Source organism: Ursus americanus, chromosome 11 (genome assembly GCF_024610735.1).
Source record: "Ursus americanus isolate L20-20 chromosome 11, mUrsAme1.1.p, whole genome shotgun sequence".
NCBI lineage: Eukaryota > Metazoa > Chordata > Mammalia > Carnivora > Ursidae > Ursus > Ursus americanus.
In genome coordinates this window covers 26,342,999-26,366,775 of record NC_142137.1, presented here as the reverse complement: position 1 = coordinate 26,366,775, position 23,777 = coordinate 26,342,999, and the positions used below count along the sequence as shown (strand labels likewise).

At 36.8% G+C, this 23,777-nt stretch overlaps 1 protein-coding gene across 1 annotated transcript in view; it reads right to left on the bottom strand.

Annotated features, from left to right (window-relative positions):
• LOC123792892 (uncharacterized) overlaps positions 1 to 16,122 on the bottom strand; it is a 138,910-nt gene extending 122,788 nt beyond the window's left edge. The window contains exons 1-8 of the mRNA XM_087865371.1: positions 14,415 to 16,122; positions 11,484 to 11,556; positions 10,986 to 11,096; positions 8,906 to 9,019; positions 7,570 to 7,764; positions 6,305 to 6,458; positions 5,130 to 5,287; positions 229 to 381 (exon numbers count right to left, since the gene is read on the bottom strand). Coding sequence (XP_087721497.1) covers positions 229 to 381; positions 5,130 to 5,287; positions 6,305 to 6,458; positions 7,570 to 7,764; positions 8,906 to 9,019; positions 10,986 to 11,096; positions 11,484 to 11,556; positions 14,415 to 14,545 — 1,089 coding nt within the window. The 5' untranslated portion in view covers positions 14,546 to 16,122. The remainder of the gene's footprint in view (positions 1 to 228; positions 382 to 5,129; positions 5,288 to 6,304; positions 6,459 to 7,569; positions 7,765 to 8,905; positions 9,020 to 10,985; positions 11,097 to 11,483; positions 11,557 to 14,414) is intronic.
• Between the last annotated feature and the right edge of the window lie 7,655 nt (positions 16,123 to 23,777).

Here is a 23,777-nt window from a genome sequence, read left to right as displayed (position 1 = left end):
ACAGAAGGCAGGTCAACATGGCTAGCTTCAACACAGACCCAAGGCATGAAGGAGATGGGGGAACCTGGTGTACAAGGCCAGGGACCTACCCTTGGTCCTATGGGACAGTTTTCTTAGGACATTGAGGAGAGGGGACAATAGGAATGTGACAGACCTGGTGCTGCCAGGTTGTTTGGCCTGGGCAGAAGATACTTTGTGACAGGTGACTGTCACCACAGGTCTCCTTACCTTTATAAAGGAAATCCAGTTAGCTCTCTTTTTCAAGGCCATACCATGTCCTGCCAAACCCAAATTCTCCACTTTAGCTATTTCAGCATCATAATCTGGAAATGTTTGCATTCTCTGTTGTTCCATGAAGATGCTTTGAAACTTTTGGGAAACCTAAATAGGATTAAGAAGAGAGAAGTGGAACCCAGAAAAAGTCTCAGATTGTAGGCAATTTCAAAAACAGCTACTGATTGCCTTTGAGACAGTCTTGGAGTTAAACTAATTCATAAAACATGACTCTGTCACAGTAACAGACATTGAATATATATACCTGTGAGGCACATGTATTCAGTCGACTGATTATCATAATTGCATATGTATGTGTTACTCGTTCTGAATATCTGCTCCAAAGATTGGAAATTGTGTAATATATTTATTTATATGTATTTTGAGATGTACCCCAAATGGGAAGTAAATTTGTCCACCTTTAGAAATACATTCACTTTTTTTGGTCACCTGGTAAACTAGAAAATCTAAAGGTTAGATAAATCCTCATTCCAGAATCCTGACCAGGATGTTGCCAGAGAGAAGGTTCTAGATGCTGGGACCCGTTAAAACTCTTTAAGGTACCTCAGCCAATTCCTTCACCTCTCATTTTCAGACTGAGGCTACTAGTGCTTTCTGTGGCATAATTCCTCCTGCCAAAATGTAGGACACTTCTCCCCCCCTTCTCCAGAGTGGGCCCAGACTTCCTGAGCCTGTGGTAGTACCTTCCTCATTGCACTAGCCATACTACATCATGATTTCCTCACTACCTGGTGAACTTCTTGAGGGCGCAGACTATGAATCTCAAGAACCAACCACATGGTCATGGTTGCATCCACAACAGCGTGGATGTAATTAATTCCACTAAATTCTGCATTTATGAATGGTTAAAATGGTCAACCTTATGTATATTTTATTACACACACACATACACGCACACACACGCACACAGATCCTACCACACTGCTGGCACATACTAGGGGCCTTAACAAAGGTTTCTGGAATGAGAAAGTAAGTCTAATGAGTCACAGAGCTAAAGATTCTTCCAGTTAATGCCGATACCTTGTGGGCTATGCTATCCAATACTGTTGACCCTAGCTACGTGTGGCTGCTTAACATTTAAATATGAGTTCATTAAAATTAAATAAAATTTAAAATTTAGTTCTTCAGTTACACTACCCACATTTCAAGTGCTCAATAGCTGCATGGTTGACATATTAAACCATACAGATTCAGATCATATCCATCAGTGCAGGAAGTTCAACGAGACAGTGCTAGTCTAGGGCTAGGGTGGCAAAGTTCTCCTTAAAGGGCCAGACAGTAAATATTTTAGCCTTTGCAGACCATACATAGACCTCTGTTGCAACTACTCAACTCTGTAGTTGCGGTGTGAAAGCAGTCAAAGGTAGTATGTAAATGAATGGGTATGGATGAATTCGATAAAACTTTATTTAAAAACAAAACAAAACAAAACTGTGGTGGACTGCAGGTTATACTTTGCTTATCCTGCTCTAAGGAATTAGAGAACCAGAGTAAACAGTACCCAAATATAAGAACTCTTCCTACACATAAAAAAAGAAAATTGTTGTAATGTGATTATCCTGTGAGCACAAGCATTGCACATAATACTGTTATAAGAAAGTTAGAAGTGGAAACTATCACTGTATAAAGGAAAAAAGCTATTCTTCGGGGTAAGTTTTCTCAATGCCCTCATGTTTTTTTTTGTTATTATTGATGATAGTCTACTGTGTTATAATTTATTTGTATTTATTTTGACTCTTTTAAAACACCATTGTATTCTAATTCCAGTTTTCATCTATCATAATACTTGCTGATAAGGACGGTAAGGATACTCCCATAGAAGCACTCTGTTGTAGGGGTGCCTGGGTGGCTCAGTGCCTGGAGCGTCTGACTCCTGGTTTCAGCTCAGGTCATGATGTCATGGTCGTGAGACTGAGCCCCCTGTTGGGCTCTGTGCTCAGCTCAGAGTCTGTTTCAGATTCTCTCTCCTTCTCCCTCCTGCTCACACTTGTTTGCTCTCTCAAGTGAATAAATAAAGTCTTTAAAAAAAGAGAGAGAGAGAGAAGTGCTCTTCTGTAGACATTGCTGCTGGTGATAATGAAAAGAAAGGCAAAAGCTAAGACATCATTGCCTTCAAAGAAACCAGAGGAAATGCGATACCACCGGTTTCAGGGAGCGTAAAGAGCCTATGTTACATCCAGAAATAATCTTACTAAAATCATGCAGAACAAGCACACATGGAAGTGAAACCTGAATGTCAAGGCAAGTGGTGATAGAGAAGATAGTGGTTCCTTCTTACACAAAGTGCATTCAAAAACATTCAGATTTGATTTTTGCCTGTTTGGATCAATCAGTTTATTACTTTTACCTAGCAAATATATATACTTGCAAATATTATACACCCAGAGCTAGAGAAATATCTCTATTGTGGATACTCTAGCTGAAAACGTTATATTATAAACTTGAAGCTGTTTATACATAATCCTATTTTTCCCTTTGAAATAAGTTTTAACATGGCTTTTGTTAATATGAGGCTTTTTTAAAGGAAGTGCAATACTGTGTTAGAGCAGAGCAGATTGCATGACTTTAAAAATCACTATGTAATATAAACTCTATTGAATATATAAAGCATTTTGCCAATAGGAGAGCTATTACAACACATTGTGAGAATCAAAGGGCTGGAGCCTCTAGACAACTCCATCAGGCAAATCTGTCAAATCTTGGCTACATTTACATCACCTACTATGGACTCTAACCTACTTTTTTCTTTAAATTCTGCAAAAAAAAAAAAAGCAATCCTGCAATCCCTCTGGGTTGTATATTCAAGGGTCCCAGTACTCTTTTTTTAATGCACTTTTTAATTTTTAATTTTTATTTATTTTTATTTTTTTTTAAAGATTTTATTTATTTATTCGACAGAGATAGAGACAGCCAGCGAGAGAGGAAACACAAGCACGGGGAGTGGGAGAGGAAGAAGCAGGCTCATAGTGGAAGAGCCTGATGTGGGGCTCGATCCCATAACGCCAGGATCATGCCCTGAGCCGAAGGCAGACGCTCAACTGCTGTGCCACCCAGGCGCCCCTAATTTTTATTTTTTTATAATAATTTTTTATTATGTTATGTTAGTCACCATACAGTACATCCCTAGTTTTTGATGTAGAGTTCCATGATTCATTACTTGCATATAACACCCACTGCGCCATGCAAAACGTGCCCTCCTTAATACCCAGTACTCTTAACAGAGGGGAGGTTCAACTGCCAATCTAAATTTCACCGATTACTATTATATTTTATCACTCTAGAAACAATTGTGGTAGGAGAGATATCCAACTTTGTGGCAAATAGTAGTGTTTTCTTTCATGAACTCCTATCTTTGTATTAAGAAAGAGTCCATTAATAGAGAGCCCAGAAATGGACCCTCAGCTCTTTGGGCAACTAATATTTGATAAAGCAGGAAAAAACATCCGGTGGGAAAAAGACAGTCTCTTCAATAAATGGTGCTGGGAAAATTGGACAGCTACATGCAAGAGAATGAAACTTGACCACTATCTCACACCATACACAAAAATAAACTCCAAATGGATGAAAGACCTCGATGTGAGACAGGAATCCATCAAAATTCTAGAGGAGAACATAGGCAACAACCTCTACGACATCGGCCAAAGCAACCTTTTTCATGACACATTCCCAAAGGCAAGAGAAACAAAAGATAAAATGAATTTATGGGACTTCATCAAGATTAAAAGTTTCTGCACATCCAAGGAAACAGAAAAACTAAGAGGCAGCCCACGGAATGGGAGAAGATATTTGCAAATGACACTACAGATAAAGGACTGGTATCCAAGATCTACAAAGAACTTCTCAAACTCAATACACGAGAAACAAATAAACAAATCAAAAAATGGGCAGAAGATATGAACAGACACTTTTCCAATGAAGACATACAAATGGCTAACAGACACATGAAAAAATGTTCAAAATCATTAGCCATCAAGGAAATTCAAATCAAAACCACACTGAGATACCACCTTACGCCAGTTAGAATGGCAAAAATAGACAAGGCAAGAAACAACAATTGTTGGAGAGGATGTGGAGAAAGGGGATCCCTCCTACATTGTTGGTGGGAATGCAAGTTGGTACAGCCACTCTGGAAAACAGTGTGGAGGTCCCTTAAAAAGTTAAAAATTGAGCTACCCTATGATCCAGCCATTGCACTACTGGGTATTTACCCCAAAGATACAGACGTAGTGAAGAGAAGGGCCATATGCACCCCAATGTTCATAGCAGCAATGTCCACAATAGCTAAATCGTGGAAGGAGCTGAGATGCCCTTCAACAGATGACTGGATTAAGAAGATGTGGTCCATATATACAATGGAATATTACTCAGCTATCAGAAAGAACGAGTTCTCAACATTTGTTACAACATGGACGGCACTGGAGGAGATAATGCTAAGTGAAATAAGTCAAGCAGAGAAAGACAACTATCATATGATTTCTCTCATCTATGGAACATAAGAACTAGGATGATCGGTAGGGGAAGAAAGGGATAAAGAAAGGGGGGGTAATCAGAAGGGGGAATGAAACATGAGAGACTATGGACTATGAGAAACAAACTGAGGACTTTAGAGGGGAGGGGGGTGGGGGAATGGGATAGACCGGTGATGGGTAGTAAGGAGGGCACGTATTGCATGGTGCACTGGGTGTTATACACAACTAATGAATCATTGAGCCTTACATCGGAAACCGGGGATGTACTGTATGGTGACTAACATAATATAATAAAAAATCATTAAAAAATAAATAAATAAATAAATAAATAAATAAATAAATAAATAAAAAGAGTCCATTAAGTACCAAGTTAAAAAGTTCCATTTCCTGAGCAGCATCCCTCAGCTCTTCCACGTCATAGGGGATACTGAAATGGGAGAGCAGGAGCCCCAGCTGAGGTGTCAGTTCTTCTCTTTCGGTCATGTGTTGGGGCAGGAAAAAAGCAGCTTCTGTTCTTGTCAGTCCTAAAAAATCCAAAATCAAGAGCATGAAGACAAATAAACACTAGTCAGGGAGAGAAAATGAAGTGTCCTTTGAGATAAATGGAAGCAGGATCTCCTCTGCTGACAGGGAGAGACATTCTGCTTTGTCCAACCTTCTCTGCTATAATTTACACACTGCACTACACTGCGCCACACCTATCTGGCAAACTCTTGATGCTGGCTTTCTGGGGGATGGAGCAAAGACCACTCACCTTCACAGGGCCTTTAGGAAAAACCCAACAGACACTTTGGAGAATGACTTAGTGGGAGGAGAACTACTTATAGTCCTTTGTGGTAAACTAAGAGCATGATTTATACATTAAACAATAAATTAGGAGAAGGTGAGAGCCTTTATCTCCTTTTGCCTGGCTCACTTCTGTTCATTTCTAAGGACCCAGTTTGGACTCCCTTCCTTTGAGATGCCTTCTCTGATTCCCCACAATTATGTTGGCTGTCTCTTCAGGTGCTTCTGTGTCACTCTGTACATATCCTAAGCAAATATGTCACTCAGAGTAGAAACTCAATTAGGTTTCTTAGTCATCTATAACACAAGATAAGGGCAGGAAGACCATTAAATTGACTCAGATAAGGAAATTATTTTTAAAATATGTAATAGTCAAACTGAAAGAGGTCTTAGATACCACTTAATCTGAAAGGCTTATTTTGGAGATGAATAAATTGATGCCCAATAAGATGAAATGACCTAAACATGCAGGCCCATAGTGAGGCCATGACAGAAACACATCTAGAACCCAGTACTCCTAACTTCATTCATTGCTTCTTTTCTTCTCTCTTTATTTGCCAGTTATAAAGATGGAGATAATAATGGCTAAGAAAAGTGCATATTTTTTCATCAGAAAATATTAAATACTTGTTTATTGAGAAGATATAACTATTTGGTATATAGAAAATTTTCAAGCAAGATCCAGTGACCACATGTGCAAAGTCACAATCTTCTTTCTCCACGTTACCCTAAGGGAAAGAAAACTAATTTCTTACCTGAAATGCTGGTATCCCCAGGGCCTGGAGATGAAGATCTCTGAATGTTAGGGTTGATGTCATCAACACAGACCTTTTCGTTCTGCTGACCAGCCTGAGCAACTTCATCGACAGCTACACTCAGCACTTTGGAGATGGGCAAATACTGGAGGGACTACAGAAAAGCACCACCAAGAGGCCAAATGACAACTCAGCTATCACAGAAGCTTCCAGACTTAGGTTCAGGAGCCGCCCTTTGCTTTGATAAAGAAGGCTTAGTAACCTGATAGTTGGGCCTTAGCAACCTGCTCAAACATGGGGTGCTAAATCTAGATCTGAGAGACCTGTTGCAGTCATCAGTGCTAAGCAACCTTAATCTCCAAGTGGGTCTACATTGATCAAGCATCCATCCACACAGACAAGACACTGTGTGAGGTGCTAGGGATGCAAAGAAGAATTAAGCTGTGGACCAACCTCAAAGAGTTTACAGTTTAGTGGGGAACGGAGGCTTATGAGCAGTGTGTTATTATACCACATGACTGGTGAGAGAGGATTCAGAGGTAGACACCGTAGTGACTGACTAGGGAAGAGCTGAACTTAGGATGATGGCCAGGTTTCTGGTTTGGGTAACTTCATGGATGGTGGTATCACTGAGATAAGCCATAGAGGAGTAGGAAAAGATTTAGGTGGCAAAATAATTATCCTTCTAAAATGAAAATATGATCACATCACTCATTTCTGATGCCTCTGGCCTGGGTTAGGTCCTCTCCTCTGTGACTCTCTTTAGTCTGTGCTTATACTTATTCTATTCTTTTCTTTCCACACTGCATTTCAGTTGACTATTTGCTTGCCCATTTTCCTACCAGCCCGGGACCCAGTTACTTTTCAGCAAAGACCATACTTTTCCTTCATGGCCCTGTACATGTACCTGCCATATATTAGACCCTCATTAGATATTGCTGAATAAAAAAGTGGATCTAAATTGGACATCATTAATTCTGAACAAGCTGATGAAAACAACTTGCAGAGTAAATATGAAATAATACAACAGAGACATCTTTGAGAAAACTAAATTAATGGAGTGGTTTCATTAGAGCAAGATTTCAAAAGAAAAAGTGTTCAAAGTTTTCAAAGAAAAAAGCTAGTGGCTCATTACTTTCCTGTCATTTGTAGAGTAAGTAGAATACAGAAACAGTGACAATCCAAAAGTAGGTAACAGGTGTGAAAAAACAATGCTGACCAGCATGGGAGGACACCACACCATCACATAACTATGTTTCACACACCTGTAGGTAGTGGTGAATAGTCCTGAGTGAGTGTAGGTGACACACAAACCACTTTGTGTAAATAGTCAGGTCTTCCTGTGTCACTAAGTTAGAAGGATTGTTTTTTCCCATAAGGAAGTTTTCCCGTGCAACAGACAATCTTTCAGCTCTCTGAAGGGCATCATTGTACTCCTGCATAATGTAGGCAACTTGTTTCTGTTTAAGAGTAATGCAGAGATAGAACATGGTTATTTGCAAGCCTTATTCTCTTGTGTCATTTGCTTCCAAGCATAGGCTAATGCTGTTTGGGGGCCAAAGAAGAGGCTCCTGGAATATCAAAGTTCTTTCACATTCTGAACTTGACTGATGATGGCAGCAGTCCCATTCTTAGGAGAGACTTCAGCAAAGAGTCAGTGCATACAGATGTTTGGGAACTGAAGACGGTTTCTTAGCTTTTTATCTATAGCAGAGGAAGCAAAATCCATGAAGAAAAATGCATTTTCTATCATACAAAGGTTCCTTCAAATCTCATCTTTAAAAATAGGTGCATTATCTTCTGCCACAGGCAGAGGAGGCAAATAGGTGCATCCATTAGTTCCTTTCCCATCTCTAGCCGTGACTTAAAAAAACAGACAAGAGTCATTGTTCGTAAGAATGTAAACTGGTACAGCCATTATGGAAAACAGTATGGAGATGCCTCAAAGAATTAAAAATAGGAATACCATACAATCTAGCAATCCCACTTCTGGGTACATATCTGAAGAAAACAAAATCAGCATCTCAAAGAGACATCTGTATTCCCATGTCCACTGCAACATTATTCCCAATAGCCAAGATATGGAAACAACCTAAGAGTCCATTTATGGATGAATGGATTAAGAAGACATGGTACATCTGTATATATATATATATATATATATGTATATATGTATATATATGTATATATATGTATATATATGTATATATATGTGTATATATGTATATATGTAGTGGAATATTGTTCAGTTATGAGAAAAAAGGAAATCCTAACACCTGTGACATTAGGAATGGACCTGGAGGACATTATGCTAAGTGAAATAAGCGAGACAGAGAAAGACAAATACTGTATGATTACATGACAAATTAAAAAAATGTTAAACTCATAGAAGCAGAGAGTAAAACAGTGGTTACCAGGGGCTACAGGATGGGGAAATATTGGTCAAAAGGATACAAATTTGCAGTTATGTAGGATGAATAAGTCTAGAGATTTAATGTACAGGTATGACAACTATACTTAATACTATGTATTGACAAGCTTATTGACCATTTTGTTTCATTATAAAAAAGAGCCCAAAGGTTCTGTTCCTAGGCTTCCTACCTTGTAAAGAGGATAAAGTTGCTCCATAATCTTACTGTGCTGGCAAAACCTCTTCCATCTAAGCATGTGTAAATATTTACTCTGGGCCAGCTGGGTAATTCTCTCTGTATAATACTTTAACAGAAACAACAATAAAAATTAACACTTAGAATACAATTATAGTAGAAAGGCTGAATTAGACCTAAGGGCACTAACAATAGGAAAATCAGTCTCTGGTTGTTTCAGAAAAATAGATTTTTCTACATGAAGATCATAAAATTAAGAAACCTGGCTCAAGATACCATCAAATTTTAAATAAAGCAAGTATGTGTTTCTAAATCTATATGATTTGCTGCCAGTCTAACAGATTGTGGTTTCATTTATTAATTAGTGAACAATTTTAGCAGTGATATAAAAGCCTGCACAATTGTCTAAGGCTAAGTTCAAATTTTTAAAAACTGAAGTTATGAATCTAAAAAATACAAAGCACATTTTAGGTAAGATTATAGCTTTTAATCTCAGACCAGAAATTTCATTTGGATTTAAAAATAGTTAAACTAACCATTTTTAAATGTTTTATTTTTGATAATAAATTTAATAATGGCTATGGTGAAATAAATAGGACCAGACTCATCCTTCCATCATAAACAACTAGGAAATAGGACAAAATAAACAAGACAACTATTTTCTGACATGAGACAACACACAGTGCAGACTGTGGTCCTTGAGAGAAAGGAAACAAATGAAATGAGCCCTACAACCACCTTGGTTTTCTTCCTGGAATAGGCAGTTTTTGAACCAGGGAGTAAGAAAGGGAATCTCAAGCAGAGCATGATGGTCTCTCTGAGTTAAGGAGAAAGAAATTGAAGCTTAAGAGGCTGAGCCGGCTGGAGTTTGCAGGGCAGAGGACTGGAAAGGGGGATGGTATGCAGAGAAAGGGCTCCAGAAATCTGCATAGAGATCTCAAACTCAGCACTACTGACATCTGGGACTGGACAATTCCTTGTGGTGGGGGCTGTCCTGTGCATAGTTGGATGTTAGCAGCCTCCCTGGCCTCTTCCCCCTATATGCCAGTAGCAATCCACTCCCCTCCCCAAATTGTTGACAACCCAGAATGTCTCCAGACTTCGCCAAATGTCCACCATCTCCACCCTCTCCTTCTCTCCACTGAGAATCACCGATATACACAAAAGAATGTAGAGTGCCAGAATGATAGGGAAAGAGAATCTTGGATGAAGATAATGACAAAACTTTAATCTGCAAATAGAATCTCAACACCTTTTATTTCTTTGTGATTCATTTATTCAGTCATTGCTAACTAGTCGCTAATGAACTAATTTGTATGCATAATGAGGATATAACTCATAACACAAAAGAACAAAGAATTTTAAAAATCAAAACAATACATGGTTATTATAAGAAATTCAGAAAATATATAAAAAAGAGGAAATTTGTTGTTCTGCCATCCAAAGACAGTGATTGCTAACATTTTGATCTATGTCTATCAAGTGGTTTTTCTATATATTATGTGACCATTAATTATTATCACACACAGACATGTTAGTTTTTGTTCACTAATATTACAGAAAAACATCATAATTTCTTATGCTAAAAATGTTTATTGGTAGAACAACATTCTACCAAGTATCATACTGTTTTTCTTAACTCTTTCTCCTAGTGCTAGATATGTAGGCATTTCTGATTTTTTCACTTTTATCATAATGCTGCAATAATAATCCTTATAGAGAACATTTTCTACCACATTTTGAGTTACTTTATTAAAAGATATTTCCATAAATATCTTCCCAAGCTAAGCCAACACCTTTTTGAGGACACTTGGGACCTTCTTAGTATTGTCTTGCCTCATAATACCAGCGCAGGGAGTAATTGATAGAAAGTCAATTGTTGAGTGACTATAACTAAACTGAACCAAACTATGACATGGGTCTCTAACAAAGAACAGAATTTACCCTAATCAAGTTCTGCAAACTACACAGGTAGAGAAAATCCTACCCTAGCCAGAGGATATACCAGAAAGCCAACTTCATCATACATTTCTATTAATTTCCAGATCTGTTTTTCAGGTAGCAACATGACTTACCTGCAACAGAAGCAAAGGTAAATTTTCAGGAGTGTACTCTCTTCTTAGGCAGCTCTCTAGCTCCCTCTGCAGGACATCTGCTTGAACAGCAAGGGGCTTTGACTCAGCCACCTGAACTCAGGGAAACAGAGCAGGCAAACAAAAAGAAATAAGGAAGAAAAATGATCATTGTTTATGACAGCAAATGACATACAATTTCTGATAGTTTTTACACAACACATTATACTGTTATACCTCAGCTTCCGTATAACAAATTTTAATATCACAAATCAAGAAACTGTAAAATTTTAAATCATCACAAAAAGTAGGTATCTCCAAACAAGTAGTGGCCTGTTCTGATCTAGTAGTGAGTATTGGGCTATTTTGGTCTCATAACACTGTCAATAACATAAGCTGGTTGTTTGCAAAAATAAAGTTTTCCTGCTAAATGTTTTCAAAAAGTTAGCAAAATCCAACCTACAATACAGTTGTGTATTACAATTACACTCTCCTACTCACCTGTAAAGTTTTCTTTAGAGCCAGTTCCCTTTCTCTTCTAAAGTAAGAAACGTCCTTTGGCATTCGAACAGAGCTGTAGAAAGATTTATGCAATAGATGCTGTAATTATAGAAACCATCATAAACCAAATTATAGACAGGCCCGGATTAATCTGTAACTCTTCATACCTGCTCATTGTTAAATAACTATGTCATATTATACTGGATTACCGAGAGCATGTACAGACCATGTGCTTCTGTCTTAGTCTGAATCTCTCTTGTGTATACCTTACATTTGATAACCTTTTCCCTGGGTCAATTTTCCTCTCCTTCACCCCAAACATGGTCTTTCCTACTACCCTTGATTTACCTCTCTGGTTTCAATTCCAGAATACAGGAAGAGGCACAATGGTGGAGATTTTTCTTTCCCCCACCTGTATTTCCTCCAGTAACCTCAGCTCTAACAAGTGCTTATCAGACATCTATCTCATCCTACATAAAACTAGTATCTTATAATTTATACAGAATGTTCTTCTTTTGGTGTTCTTGCTAATTTATCAAACATGAAATACTTTGGAAATTATTTTAACCAAATTCTATCATCCAAGCCTAGTTACAAAGGAGTTGTTTGTAAGACTCTGACATGAGAAAGCACAAGCAGCACTGCTATGGGCCCAGGGATGGTGTGGGATCCTGTGGCAGGAAGAAGGGGGCTCTCCCTATTTGGGGTAAGATACACTGCAAGGCTTGGCAGCTTTGGGAACATCAAGGGGACAGCACCCCTGGTGTAGACATCATTTTCTTAAGAGGAAACTTTGCAAACAGTGGCAAGGAAGCCACAGCAGGTCACTGTGGAACACATGTAAGGAACTACATAGAGATTTGAGAGGGATTGCAGGCAGCGGAATTTAGGTTAATATTGTTTGTATGACCCCATTAGTCCCCGTGGGTAAGTTTTAAGGAAAGATGAAAATAGACTGTTAGTTTGTACACTTGTTGGCCGTTGCCCTCACTGGGGGCAGTGGTCCTGTGAAAAGACCAGTCAGGAGGTCCTTCAGCCACATGAGTCAAAGCAACTCATTGAGCCATTTGTGTTGAATTCCCAACTGAAGTTGGAGATAATGCCTCCCTTATCTCCTCACATCTTGGCTTTGATTTAAAAAAAAAAAAAATGAGGCCAGCTCTGAAAGGGGCTTAAGAGTAAAAGCATTACTAAATCAAGGCTATAATTTCTGTGATTACTGCATACCTGAATACCAGCTGCAGCCTCATGGAGGTCAAGAACCAGTAACCAACTAGAAAGGAACAGGCAGTCAGGGAAACAGAGGAAGCCCATCCCTTTCCTGCCCTCTTGTCTTCAAATATCTTCGACATGCTGAAAGATTGGGCAGTGTCTTGGGTTTAGCTGCCTGAACCTTCTCTTACTCAAATCATGTTTTTCATCTCAGTTAATCTCGAAGTGCCTATGAATGAGATTGGTGGTGGGTACGTCAACCCACAAAAAAGAGATTCACCTATTTGTTCATCAAGTATTGTTTATTCAACATACAGTCATTCATTTATTCATTCAGCAAGCATTTATGAGACACTTAACGACTACAAAGACTTGGGCTTATAGGGATAAATTGACAAAAGAATGCAGAAAAGAAAAGAAAAGAAAAGAAAAGAAAAGAAAAGAAAAGAAAAGAAAAAGGACCAAGGCACCATTATCCTACATTTCTCAATAAATTTTTTTCAATCTAGTGGGGAATGAGAATGCTAAAGTGATTATTAGAAGTGGACATTTTACAATTTCCTTGGACTCCAGAACCTAGTACAACACCTGGCAAATAGAATTTGCTCGGTATTTGTCAGATTAATAGATAGATTCTTCCAGGTGCAGTGTTTAGTGGTTTGGGAGAGTAGAGAAATACAAGGATCCAGAGATTTCCCATCACTCTATTCTAAAAGATAAAAGAGTCGTCCGGAAGCCTTTCTTAGGACAATGTACAAAGAGGAGCCACTTGATTGATACTCAAACATTTAAGATGTAACAGTATCGATGGTAACTTAATCTTTGTATGGTACCTTCTAGTTTTCAAAGTGCTTGAATCTGCATTACCTCACTTGATCCTTATAAGATAGGCAAGGTACATATCTGTAACCTCATTTTTCACAGAAAGAAACAAAAGTTGGGAGAAGTTATGGCTTGCATGGTTCCATTATCTTTTCACTTCATCATACAATCTTTGATCTGCTTCCTACACCCAATGGTTTTAAACATCAAATTATAAAACACACTAATACTGGTTCTTCAGAATCATCTTTGGAGTGAGGTAGTAATGCACCTACTTACTGCTTCTGATCTTCCCTCTCCCACCCTCATCATCCATGTTTTGTTTACTTGGCTGCTCTACCTAACAGGGACCTCATATTGTTCCTTTTGATCAACTGTGGCAGTAATCGAAACAGAGCGTATGAAGGTCCTGAGCCCATGAGACTTGCAACTTAGGGGCTGATCTGGTTACTCTATTTCTCTAAAGGAGATTGCTATCATTGCCAGCATTTACCTATAGAACTCCTAATAAAACACCATTTTGCAGAACTCATTACCAAGTACTTAGCATTATTTCAGTTTTTGTATTTCTCATCAAAATCAAGGTCAAATTCAAGGGAAATATTTTTGGAAAAAATGAGACCTCTTTTCAAAGAGGATGATTGGTATAATAGCTTCTGGAACTTTAAGAAAATGGCATTTGTGAAATGTAAGAGCACTTTTATATTTTCTTTGGTGGGGCATTGCCTCTAAATGCCTTGGCAATTCTAGAATATAGGATTACAGACAGCCATAAAATCTGAGCTTGAGATAATGCCAATTGTTCATATAAAAAGAAGAGGGAGCTGATGGAGCTTATGGGGTGAGAGTGGGGGCTGAAGCCCCTGAAGACCATGCCTTCTTACTACTACTATTTACCTGTAATCTCGACGAGTCTCCTGTTCTTCTATCTCAGACTTTAGTTCAGTCAGCTGCACAGCCAGTTCTTTTTCTAACTGCTGGATCCTTTCTGTGGAAGCAATCTTATAAATTTCATCCATGATTTGCATTTACCACTTTACTAGATCCCTGTAAAACAAGAGTACAAAGCTCGTCTATCTTTCTTCAAGAAATCGTGTCAACTTTGTGAAAATGTATGCTTTTGCAATTTGAGGAAACAGGCTGATTAGACTGTTGTCATTTATGATTTAATTACCATTTAGTTAATAGTAGAGAAAAAAGAAATAAAAAAGAACCTCCATTGACCATTCCTTTGTTCAGCCCAGTTCACCTTCAGAAACATCTCCACTCCAGCTTTGATGAGGGTGGTTAAATTAAAATTAAGTTCTCATTAAAATGAGAATGCATCCCTCCGGTCCAAGCCCTGTGTCTTCATAAAGGCTTGTGGGAATTACACACTAAATGCTATTAATGTTGGTTGAGGCTTTCTTCTACTATCACTGCAAGTGAAACAATTGGTGTGTACAGGTATGGAAAGGAACATAACATGATTATGATCCACGTACTTCGGAGTTTGGAAGAAAATCATACTTAAACATTTAAATGTGTTTTCTTAATTTTGAATGTTTTTTATTTGGCATACTGCTTGTACTATTAAATAAAATAGTTGAGAATCCCCCAGCCCAACTCCATCCAGTTCACAGCCTGTCAAACACAACACAGTTGTCTCCTAAGTACTTTGTGTCAGTGTTCTAATTAACTACAAAGATTAACTACGTGACCTAGAATGGGACCCTTGAATTTCAGGGGATGCAGAAGATGATGTGTTTCCCGTGCTACTGCTGCCCCCCTCTGTCCCGGACAGGTGGGGTAAAATAACTCTTGGGTTACATTAGAGAGGTTTAAAATATTTAACCGTTCCCTTTTTCCTTTGACATTTCTAGGTTTTCATTTTTCCTTTCAGAGATATTTCATTTTCACAAGTTAATCGGCTATCACTCCAACAAATAATTAAGCTGTAGAGATGGTTTCTGTAGAGGCTTCCTTTGGGGCCTATTTATTCTTTTTATAAATATTAAAAATGGAAATGAACATTCATGCTCAGTCTAGGTTGTAAACCTGCTGAGTAATAAATCTGTCATGGGTGGCACACTGCTGGAGCTCAATAAAATGCATTGTTGTTCTTAGCAAAAGTAAAATGTTGTTATGAAAAATATTTGCCACTTGGCAGTGTCCTTTCAAGTTGGGCAAACAGTTAAACAGCTGCTGTAACAGCTGCATTCCAATCGGCAGCCAAGAGTGGCGGCAACATAGACTGGCTGATTCTTCTCCCAAAGGATGGATGTTCTGCCTTCATTTCCTGATCAGTTTCAACACTTCACAGCTCAGAAATGAGAACATTTAGCCCTGCACCGTTTAGCATACTGCACAATCAAGGACAGTACTGAACATAAGGAGAGGTCAGTCTTTGACAACTGTCCATAAAATGGATCCAACCCAGGGGAATCTATGCCTGCTGAGCACTCACGTCTAGTGCTAAAGAGACAACTGTGTGTGCTGGGAGGTGGGGTAGGGTGGATTCCATTTACTGAGCACCCATTCTCTATCAGGCAGGCACTGGGCCCTCTTTTAAATAAGTGTTAGAAAAGAGATTCTCAAAAATTACTTCAATGGCTTTAAAAAAAATAAGTACATTTAATTAATATTGACTGTAAATAAATTTTAAAAACCTGTTTAAAAGTGGTAAAATCTAAATTCTAAGACAAAGATAGTAAGAGTAGCTTGAGCAGCATTTGTGGGTGTTCAATGGGTGGTTAAAGTGGGCCATGATAGGCTTAAAGCAGGCATGTTTAGAGGAGAAATACTGAGTAACTTTAGACTCTGAGAGGAAAATACTATATTAAAAACTTCAAGGTGACTACTGAAAGAATAGAAATGCAACCTAGAGCCTCTCAAACAAGTGGAGGTGAGGGGTAAGAATGGGTCTTGTAAATCCAATAGAAATCAGAAAACGAGAGAAAAAGAAAAAAAGAAGTGTGGTAGAAATAAGTTCAAATATATCAGTAATTATAATAAATGTAAATGTATTAAGCCCATCGATCAAAATAATTTTGATATTCTTCCTTCCTTAAGTGTTTGGAATAATTTACTTATGAAACTGAGATCTCAGCCTGAAATTTTCTTTATGGGAGAGTTTTAAATTACAGATTCAACATCTTTAACAGATTATGAGTATTCATATTTTCTATTTCTTTTTGTGTTTATTTTAACAAATTTTTAAAAGAACATTTCATCTAAGTAGATAATTTTTTGGGGGGTGTAAGTTTGTTCATAATATCCTTTCATATTTTGAACAGCTTTTGAAAGATATAATTAACACACCATACAATTAACCCAATTAGAATGCACAATTCAATGATTTTTAGTGTATTCACAGTGTTGTACAGCCATCACCAGAATCTATTTAGAACATTTTCATCTCCCAAAAGAAATCCCATATCCATTAGCAGTTTTTCCCCACTTTTCTGAGTCACCCTACCCCCAGCAATAGGCAACCACTAATTTACTTTCTATCTCTATAGATCTGTCCATCCTGGAAATTTTATATACATGGAATCATACAATATGTGGTCTTTTGTGCCTGGCTTCTTTTATTTCACATAATGGTTTTTTTTCTTTTTTCTTTTAAAGATTTATTTATTTATTTATTTATTTATTTATTTATTTATTTATTCATTTTAGAGAGAGAGAAAAAGAGAGAGAGCGCATGCATGTGAGTGGGGGAGGAGCAGAGGCAGAGAATCCCCAAGCAGACTCCTCCCGAGTGCGGAGCCCAACCGGGGGCTCAATCCCATGAGCCATTTGATCATGACCTGAGCTAAAATCAAGAGTCAGACACTTAATCAACTGAGCCACCCAGTGTCCCTCACATGTTTTCAAGGTTCATCTCTGTTTTCATATGTATCAATATATCATTCCTTTTTTAAAAATATTTTTATTTAAATTCCAAGTAGTTAACATACAGATATATCATTCATTTTAACGGCTGCATAATATTCTATTATATGGCCATACCACATTTCACTTATTGGTTCATCAGTTGAAGGAAATTTGGGTTGTTTCCACTTTTTTGATATTATGAATAATGCTTTTATGTAAAAGTTTTGCCAGCTGTCTTCCAAAGCAGCTGCACCATCTTACATTCTCACCAGCAACATATGAGGGTTCCAATTTCTCCACATCTTTGTCAACATTTGTTATTATCTGTCTTTTTTATTTTAGTCATCCTAGTGGATGTGAAGTGGTATCTCCTTGTGGTTTTGATTTGCATTTCCTTAATGCTAATGATACTGAGCATCTTTTCATGTGCTTGTTGGTCATCTGTATATCTTCTTTGGAGAAATGACTATTCAGATTCTTTGCCCATTTTCTAATTTAGCTTTATGAGTTTTTTTTTCAACCAATGAGTTATAAGAGTTCTTTATATACTCTAGATACTTGTCTTCTATCAGATAGATGATTTGCAAATATTTTTTCCCATTCTGTGGAAAATCTTTTCACTTTCTTGATGTCCTTTGAAGCCATTTATCTTTTTAATGTCTGTAGGATGTGTAGTGCTGTCTCCTTTTACATTCCTAATATTGATAATTTCTGTACTTGCTATTTTATCTTTATCAGTTTTATTAGAAATTTAATAATTTTACTAATCTTTATAAGTGAGCAATATTTAGTTTTATTGTCTTTATTCTAGTTTATTTATGTCTGCTTTATCTTCATGGCTTTCTGCTCATTTATTATGATTCATATATTATTTATTTCTATTCAATTATTATACCAATTAACTCATTGGTATAATAAATTCTATGTATTAATTACATTGAATTATTATTCATTATTATTTTTATTACTTATTTATTATTCATTTATTTATTTACATGTTTTTTGTTACTAATCATTTATTATACCATTCTTTTTACTATCTTGGCTTTAATATGCTCTTCTTTTCCCAGCTCTTGAGATTTAAGTTTTAGATCAGTAACTTTTAAACTCTCTTCTAATGTATGCATTTAAACCATAAATTTCCTTCTATGCATTGCTTTAGCTACACCACTATTTTGGATGTTGTGCTTTCATTATTCCTTATTTAAATATTTTCTAATTTCTACTGAAAATTATTTGTTGACCTGTTAAGTCATTTAGAAGTGGTTCCTTTTTTTTTTTTTTTTTTTTTTTTGGTCAATTTTCAGTGTGATTTCGTCATGGCCTAAGAATATACTCTGCATGATTTCAATTTTTAAAAATATTTTAAGCTTGTTTTATGGCCTAACATATGGTCTATTTTGGTAAATGTTCCATGTACACTTGAACATATATTCTGTTGTTGGGACTAGTGCTCTACATTGGTCAGTCAGATTGAGTTGTTTCATAATGTTGCTCAAATCTTTTATATCATTACTGATTTTTTGGTCTGATTTTTAATGAAATATTGAGGTATGTGCATTAAAATCTTTGGCAAGGACTGTGGATTTGTGTATTTCTCCATTTAGTTCTCATGTTTTGGTTTTATATATTTGAAGTGTTATTATTGGCTGCCAACTAACAGGATTATAAGGATTTTTTTTATTGAATTGAAACTTTTGTCATTATGACATGTTCATCTTTAGTAATATTTCTTAAAGTCAAATTTATGTATTAGTAATACAATCACACAAGAATTTGGGCGGGGGTAGTGTTTACATGGTATATCTTTTAATCTTTTGGAATTACCTGTGCCTTTTTGTTTTTTTAATTGGAGCGTTTAGTTCATTTACATTTAATGTGATTACTGTTATAGTTGGGTTTATGTTCACAATCTTACTATGTATTTTATTCATTTTGCTTATTTCTCTATTTGTCCTGTCTATGCTTTCTTCCTTTATTCCTCCTTTCTTTCATTACTTTGGATTAATCAAGTGTTTTTATTATTCCGTTTTACCTCTTCTATTAGGTTCTTAATTATACCTGTTTGTTTTCTTTTGGTAATTACCCAGAGCAGTGGTTCTCAAATGTTAGCGTTCATCAGAATCACCTAGAGGACTGTTCCAACATAGATTTCTGGGCCTTACTTCTAAAGTTGATAATTTAATAGGTCTAGGGAAGACTGAGAATTTTTACTTCTCAAAAATTCCCAGATGATATTTATACGGCTACTTTGATAATACTTACACTTTGATAATCATTCCTCTAGATTTCAATATGCATCCTTGGTTTATTACAGCCTACACTAAGCTAGCATTTTTTTTTTAATTTATTTGAGAGAGAGAGCACACACACAAGTGAGGGGGGAGGAGAGAGGGAGAGAATCTCAAGCAGACTCCCCACTAAGAGCAGAGCTGGATTGGGGCTTGGTCTCATGACTCATGAGATCATGACCTGAGCTGAAACCAAGAGCTGGATGCTCAACTGACTGAGCCACCCAGGTGCCTCTCTAGCATTTTTTTTAACCACTGTCCAAAGAATAAAAAGCCTTACAGTGGTTTATGCCATTTATCTCCTTCCTACAATTCATGCAACTGTTTTTTTTTTTTACTTTACTTCTGCATATAAACTCCACATTTCATTTTTGATTTGAAATTCAACTTAAAAAAACTTAATCATATATTTATTTTTTCTTCTGTCCTTTTTTTTTTCCTGAAGACCTATGTTGCCATTTGAGTTAATTTTCCTTTAGTCTAAAGAACTACCTTTAATATTTTTTTATAGTGTGGGTCTGCTGATGATGAATTCTCCCAGCTTTTATTTGTCTGAATAAATATTTAGTTTACCATGATTTCTAAAGGATATTTTAATCAGGTATAAATTGATTTTTTTTTCTTTTAGCACTTTAAATGTCTTTTTATTCTTTTTGGCTTCCATAATTTCAGTCAGAAAATCAGTCATCTGTCTTACTGTTCCTTTTGTAGGAAGTAAATATGTCTTGCTTTCTCTTGCTGCTTTTAAGATTTTATCTTTGTATTTCAGAGTTTCAATTGTAATGTATCTAATTGTGGCTTCCTTTGTTTATATCCTTGCTGTGTATTGGGGTTCACTATCCTTTAATGGTGGGGCTGATATGAGTCATCAATTTTGGAAATTTCTTGACTATTATCTCCTCAAATATTGCTTCTGCCCCACTCGCTTTCATTCTTATCCTTCTGGGACTCTAATTAAACATACATTTGATTATTTAGCTATATTCTACATGTCTCTTTTACTCAGTTTTATTCATCCCATTCTTTTGTCTCTGTGCCTCATTTTTGGATATTTTCTATTTATCTGTCCTCAAGTTCACTAACTGTATTTTTTGCTCAGTCTAAGCTATTAAAAAAAAAAAAAACTATCCAGTGAATTCTCAATTTTAGCTGTTGTATTTTTAAATTATATAATGTATATTATTTATATAGATTCCAAATCTGCCAAAATTATCCATCATTTTATCCAATTTGTCCATCTTTTCCTTTTTCCTTGTACACACATATATACGTATGTGTGTGCACGCGCGTGCGCGCGTGTGTGTGTGTGTATACACACTGCTAATCTAACTAAACCTAAACTAATCTAAATCTAGAATCTGCTAATTCTAACACCTGGATCATCTATGAGTCTGCTTTTACTTTCTGCTTTTTTCTCTCATCACTCATATTTTCCTACATCTTCTCAAGTCTTATAATTTATTATATGCTATATTTGGTGTATAAAAGAACCAATAGGGGGCATCTGGGTGGCATAATTGGTTAAGCAACCAACTCTTGATTTCGACTCAGGTAGTGATCTCAGGGTCGTGAGATCAAGCCCTACATCAGCCTCCATGCTCAGCAAGGAGTCTGCTTGAAATTCTCTCTCCACCCCTCCCCCCATGCTCTCTAAAATAAATCAATCTTAAAAATAAATAAATAAAAGAATCAATGAGACTGATAGTGATGTTATTTACCCCCATAAAGTTTCTCCCTTTCTTCTGTTAGATGCATAATTTAAAGAACTGATCATCTTTATCCCATCAGAATTGCATTAGATTGGGGGCTGGATTCTGGTTTTAAGTAGACTCAGTTTATCTCTTCTTTGTCCTTTTTCTTCAGGTGTGACTCACCTGGACTTTAGATTGATAGCTGGGCAAGTCTCTCTCCTTCAGCCCTTAAACACTATGGGAAAATCAGTTCTGCCCTTTAGAGATTTTAGTTTAGCTCATTAGCCTCCCACCTCATGCAGCTTCAAAATCTGGCAAATATGTCTTGAGAGGGAAACTGGCCACGTGTTTCATGCTGGCTTTCTGTCTCTGGTGGGATTCTGTCTCCTAAGCATTGTGGAAAAACTTTCTACCCTTCCAATCCAGTTTCCTTCTTGAGTGTGGCCTTCTGAAGCTCTTGATTGATAGCTTGGCTTTTCTCTTTGTCCTCATCCCTGAAACTCTGTCCTTCAAAAGTTTTGAGCTTATTCTCCCACAACATCAAGTTCAATATTGGCAAAAACTTGAGGGAGAGACCTACTGCATGTTTGTTGCAGTCCCTCTCTCTAGAAGGAATTTATCTCCTAAGCATCATAAAATGGAAGACTTTATTCTGCCTTTCTGGACCAGTTCTCCAGGCTCTTTCATACTCCAACATTCAGCAAATATCCATGGTATTTTCAGTCTTCTTTAGATTCAAATCTGGCACGCTTACACCTATGGTCTTCAAAAACTCACCTGGCTTCTCTTTGTCCCAGTGGAGTGCCTATGCCAAAAACAGAGTCACTATGACCAGAATTGGTAAATGATTGAAGGAATAAAATAGCCAGGGATTGTCAACTCACCCAGGAGAGCTTTTCCTTCTCTAGAAATTTAATTCTTCTAGGCTTTGTTGTGCCCACAATTTTCCAACAACTTTAAACATACGACTTTGTAATTTATTTGTTTCAATGGGAACCTGGTCTTTCTACTAAATCCTACCCAAAGTAGAAGTCTCAATGCTTACTTGAGGAGTACCACATATAATGTATTTTCTACACTACTTCATTAAAAACAAACTTCTGGTCAGAGCTCACTATTAATCAATGTCAGGATCCACTAATGAATCACAGTTCCCATTTTGAGAAAAGCTGGTCTAACAGGTCTCTGGGGAAAACCAACCTGTCTGGCTGTTTGGAAGAGGAGACTCCTCAAAGGGATATGGGTTAAATGAACATTTATCCTCTTAGTATTATACAAATTCTTGAAGTATGGAATTCTAACTGTATTTTTCCTTGAGTATGACAAAGTCAGCTTTTGAATTCAAATTAACTTCTCACTGAAAGGCTAGGCAAATTTAATTTTGTTCTACCCCTTCTCTCAAGTCTTTTTTCTCAGTCAAAATCAAATTTTTAAGATTTCTGTTAGTCATTAGTATTATAATCCCATTAATCCAAAGTTTTTATTATTTTGTCCACAAAGATATGACAATTTCTTTAAAAAAAATCATTCTCCAAAGTACCTCCCGTAAACTTGGCCTTTTCTCCTTGTATTATGAGGTCATTTCCCTTAAGTTATAATAATTACCTCAGTATTTGTTTGTGAAAGGGTTTTCAACTACCAAGGACCGAAGAAGCATGTGTGGCAGCAAAACTGACACATTGCTCTGCTGCATCAGTGTGTAAACATCGTAATCAGAGAATAAAACAACTTGCACAGTGAAAGAAATAAGCAAACAGAGTCATTGTGTCTAGTTCACTTTCCCAAAGTAAAAGAATCCCTTAAGTTTTGTTATAAGTACTGACTCCCTCATAAAAGCAATTTTATCATCAACTTTTACAATATTGATAGCTGAAATTGGTGATGACCTTTGTAGCTATGACAACCATGTGAGAAAATTGCTATGTTTTCTACCATAAGCAGACTAATTACAAACTAATAATGTTGGTAATTTTGTGGGTTTTTTCCCCTCTTGTATTCTTTTTTTTTTGGTGAACCAGACCTTTTAAAACTTGGGAGTTTCTTATAAACTTTCCTTGAAAGTAAACTTTTCATTACTAAATGCTTTGTCTCTGAGTATCTCTTTGATAATTCTATAGATTCTACCAAGATTTTATGTATTTATCTCCCAGAAGAGTAGCTACGTTCCTGATCTTGGTATATGAGTGGATAAGAGCAATATCTTACATACAAAGCAAATCTTAGAGACTTTATTTACTAGCTGGAGCCGAGTAAACTGCAACTCAAGGACTCTTTGAGGTACACCCTTTTCAGTCCTAGGGTGAATCTCCTGTGGAAACAGGGTTTTAATCTAGTTGATTCTATTTTCTCCTGCTCCTGTCATTTGAGATATAGCTTTCTTTGCCTTTAGGTCTTGACGCCTTGATTTAGTCAAATTGATA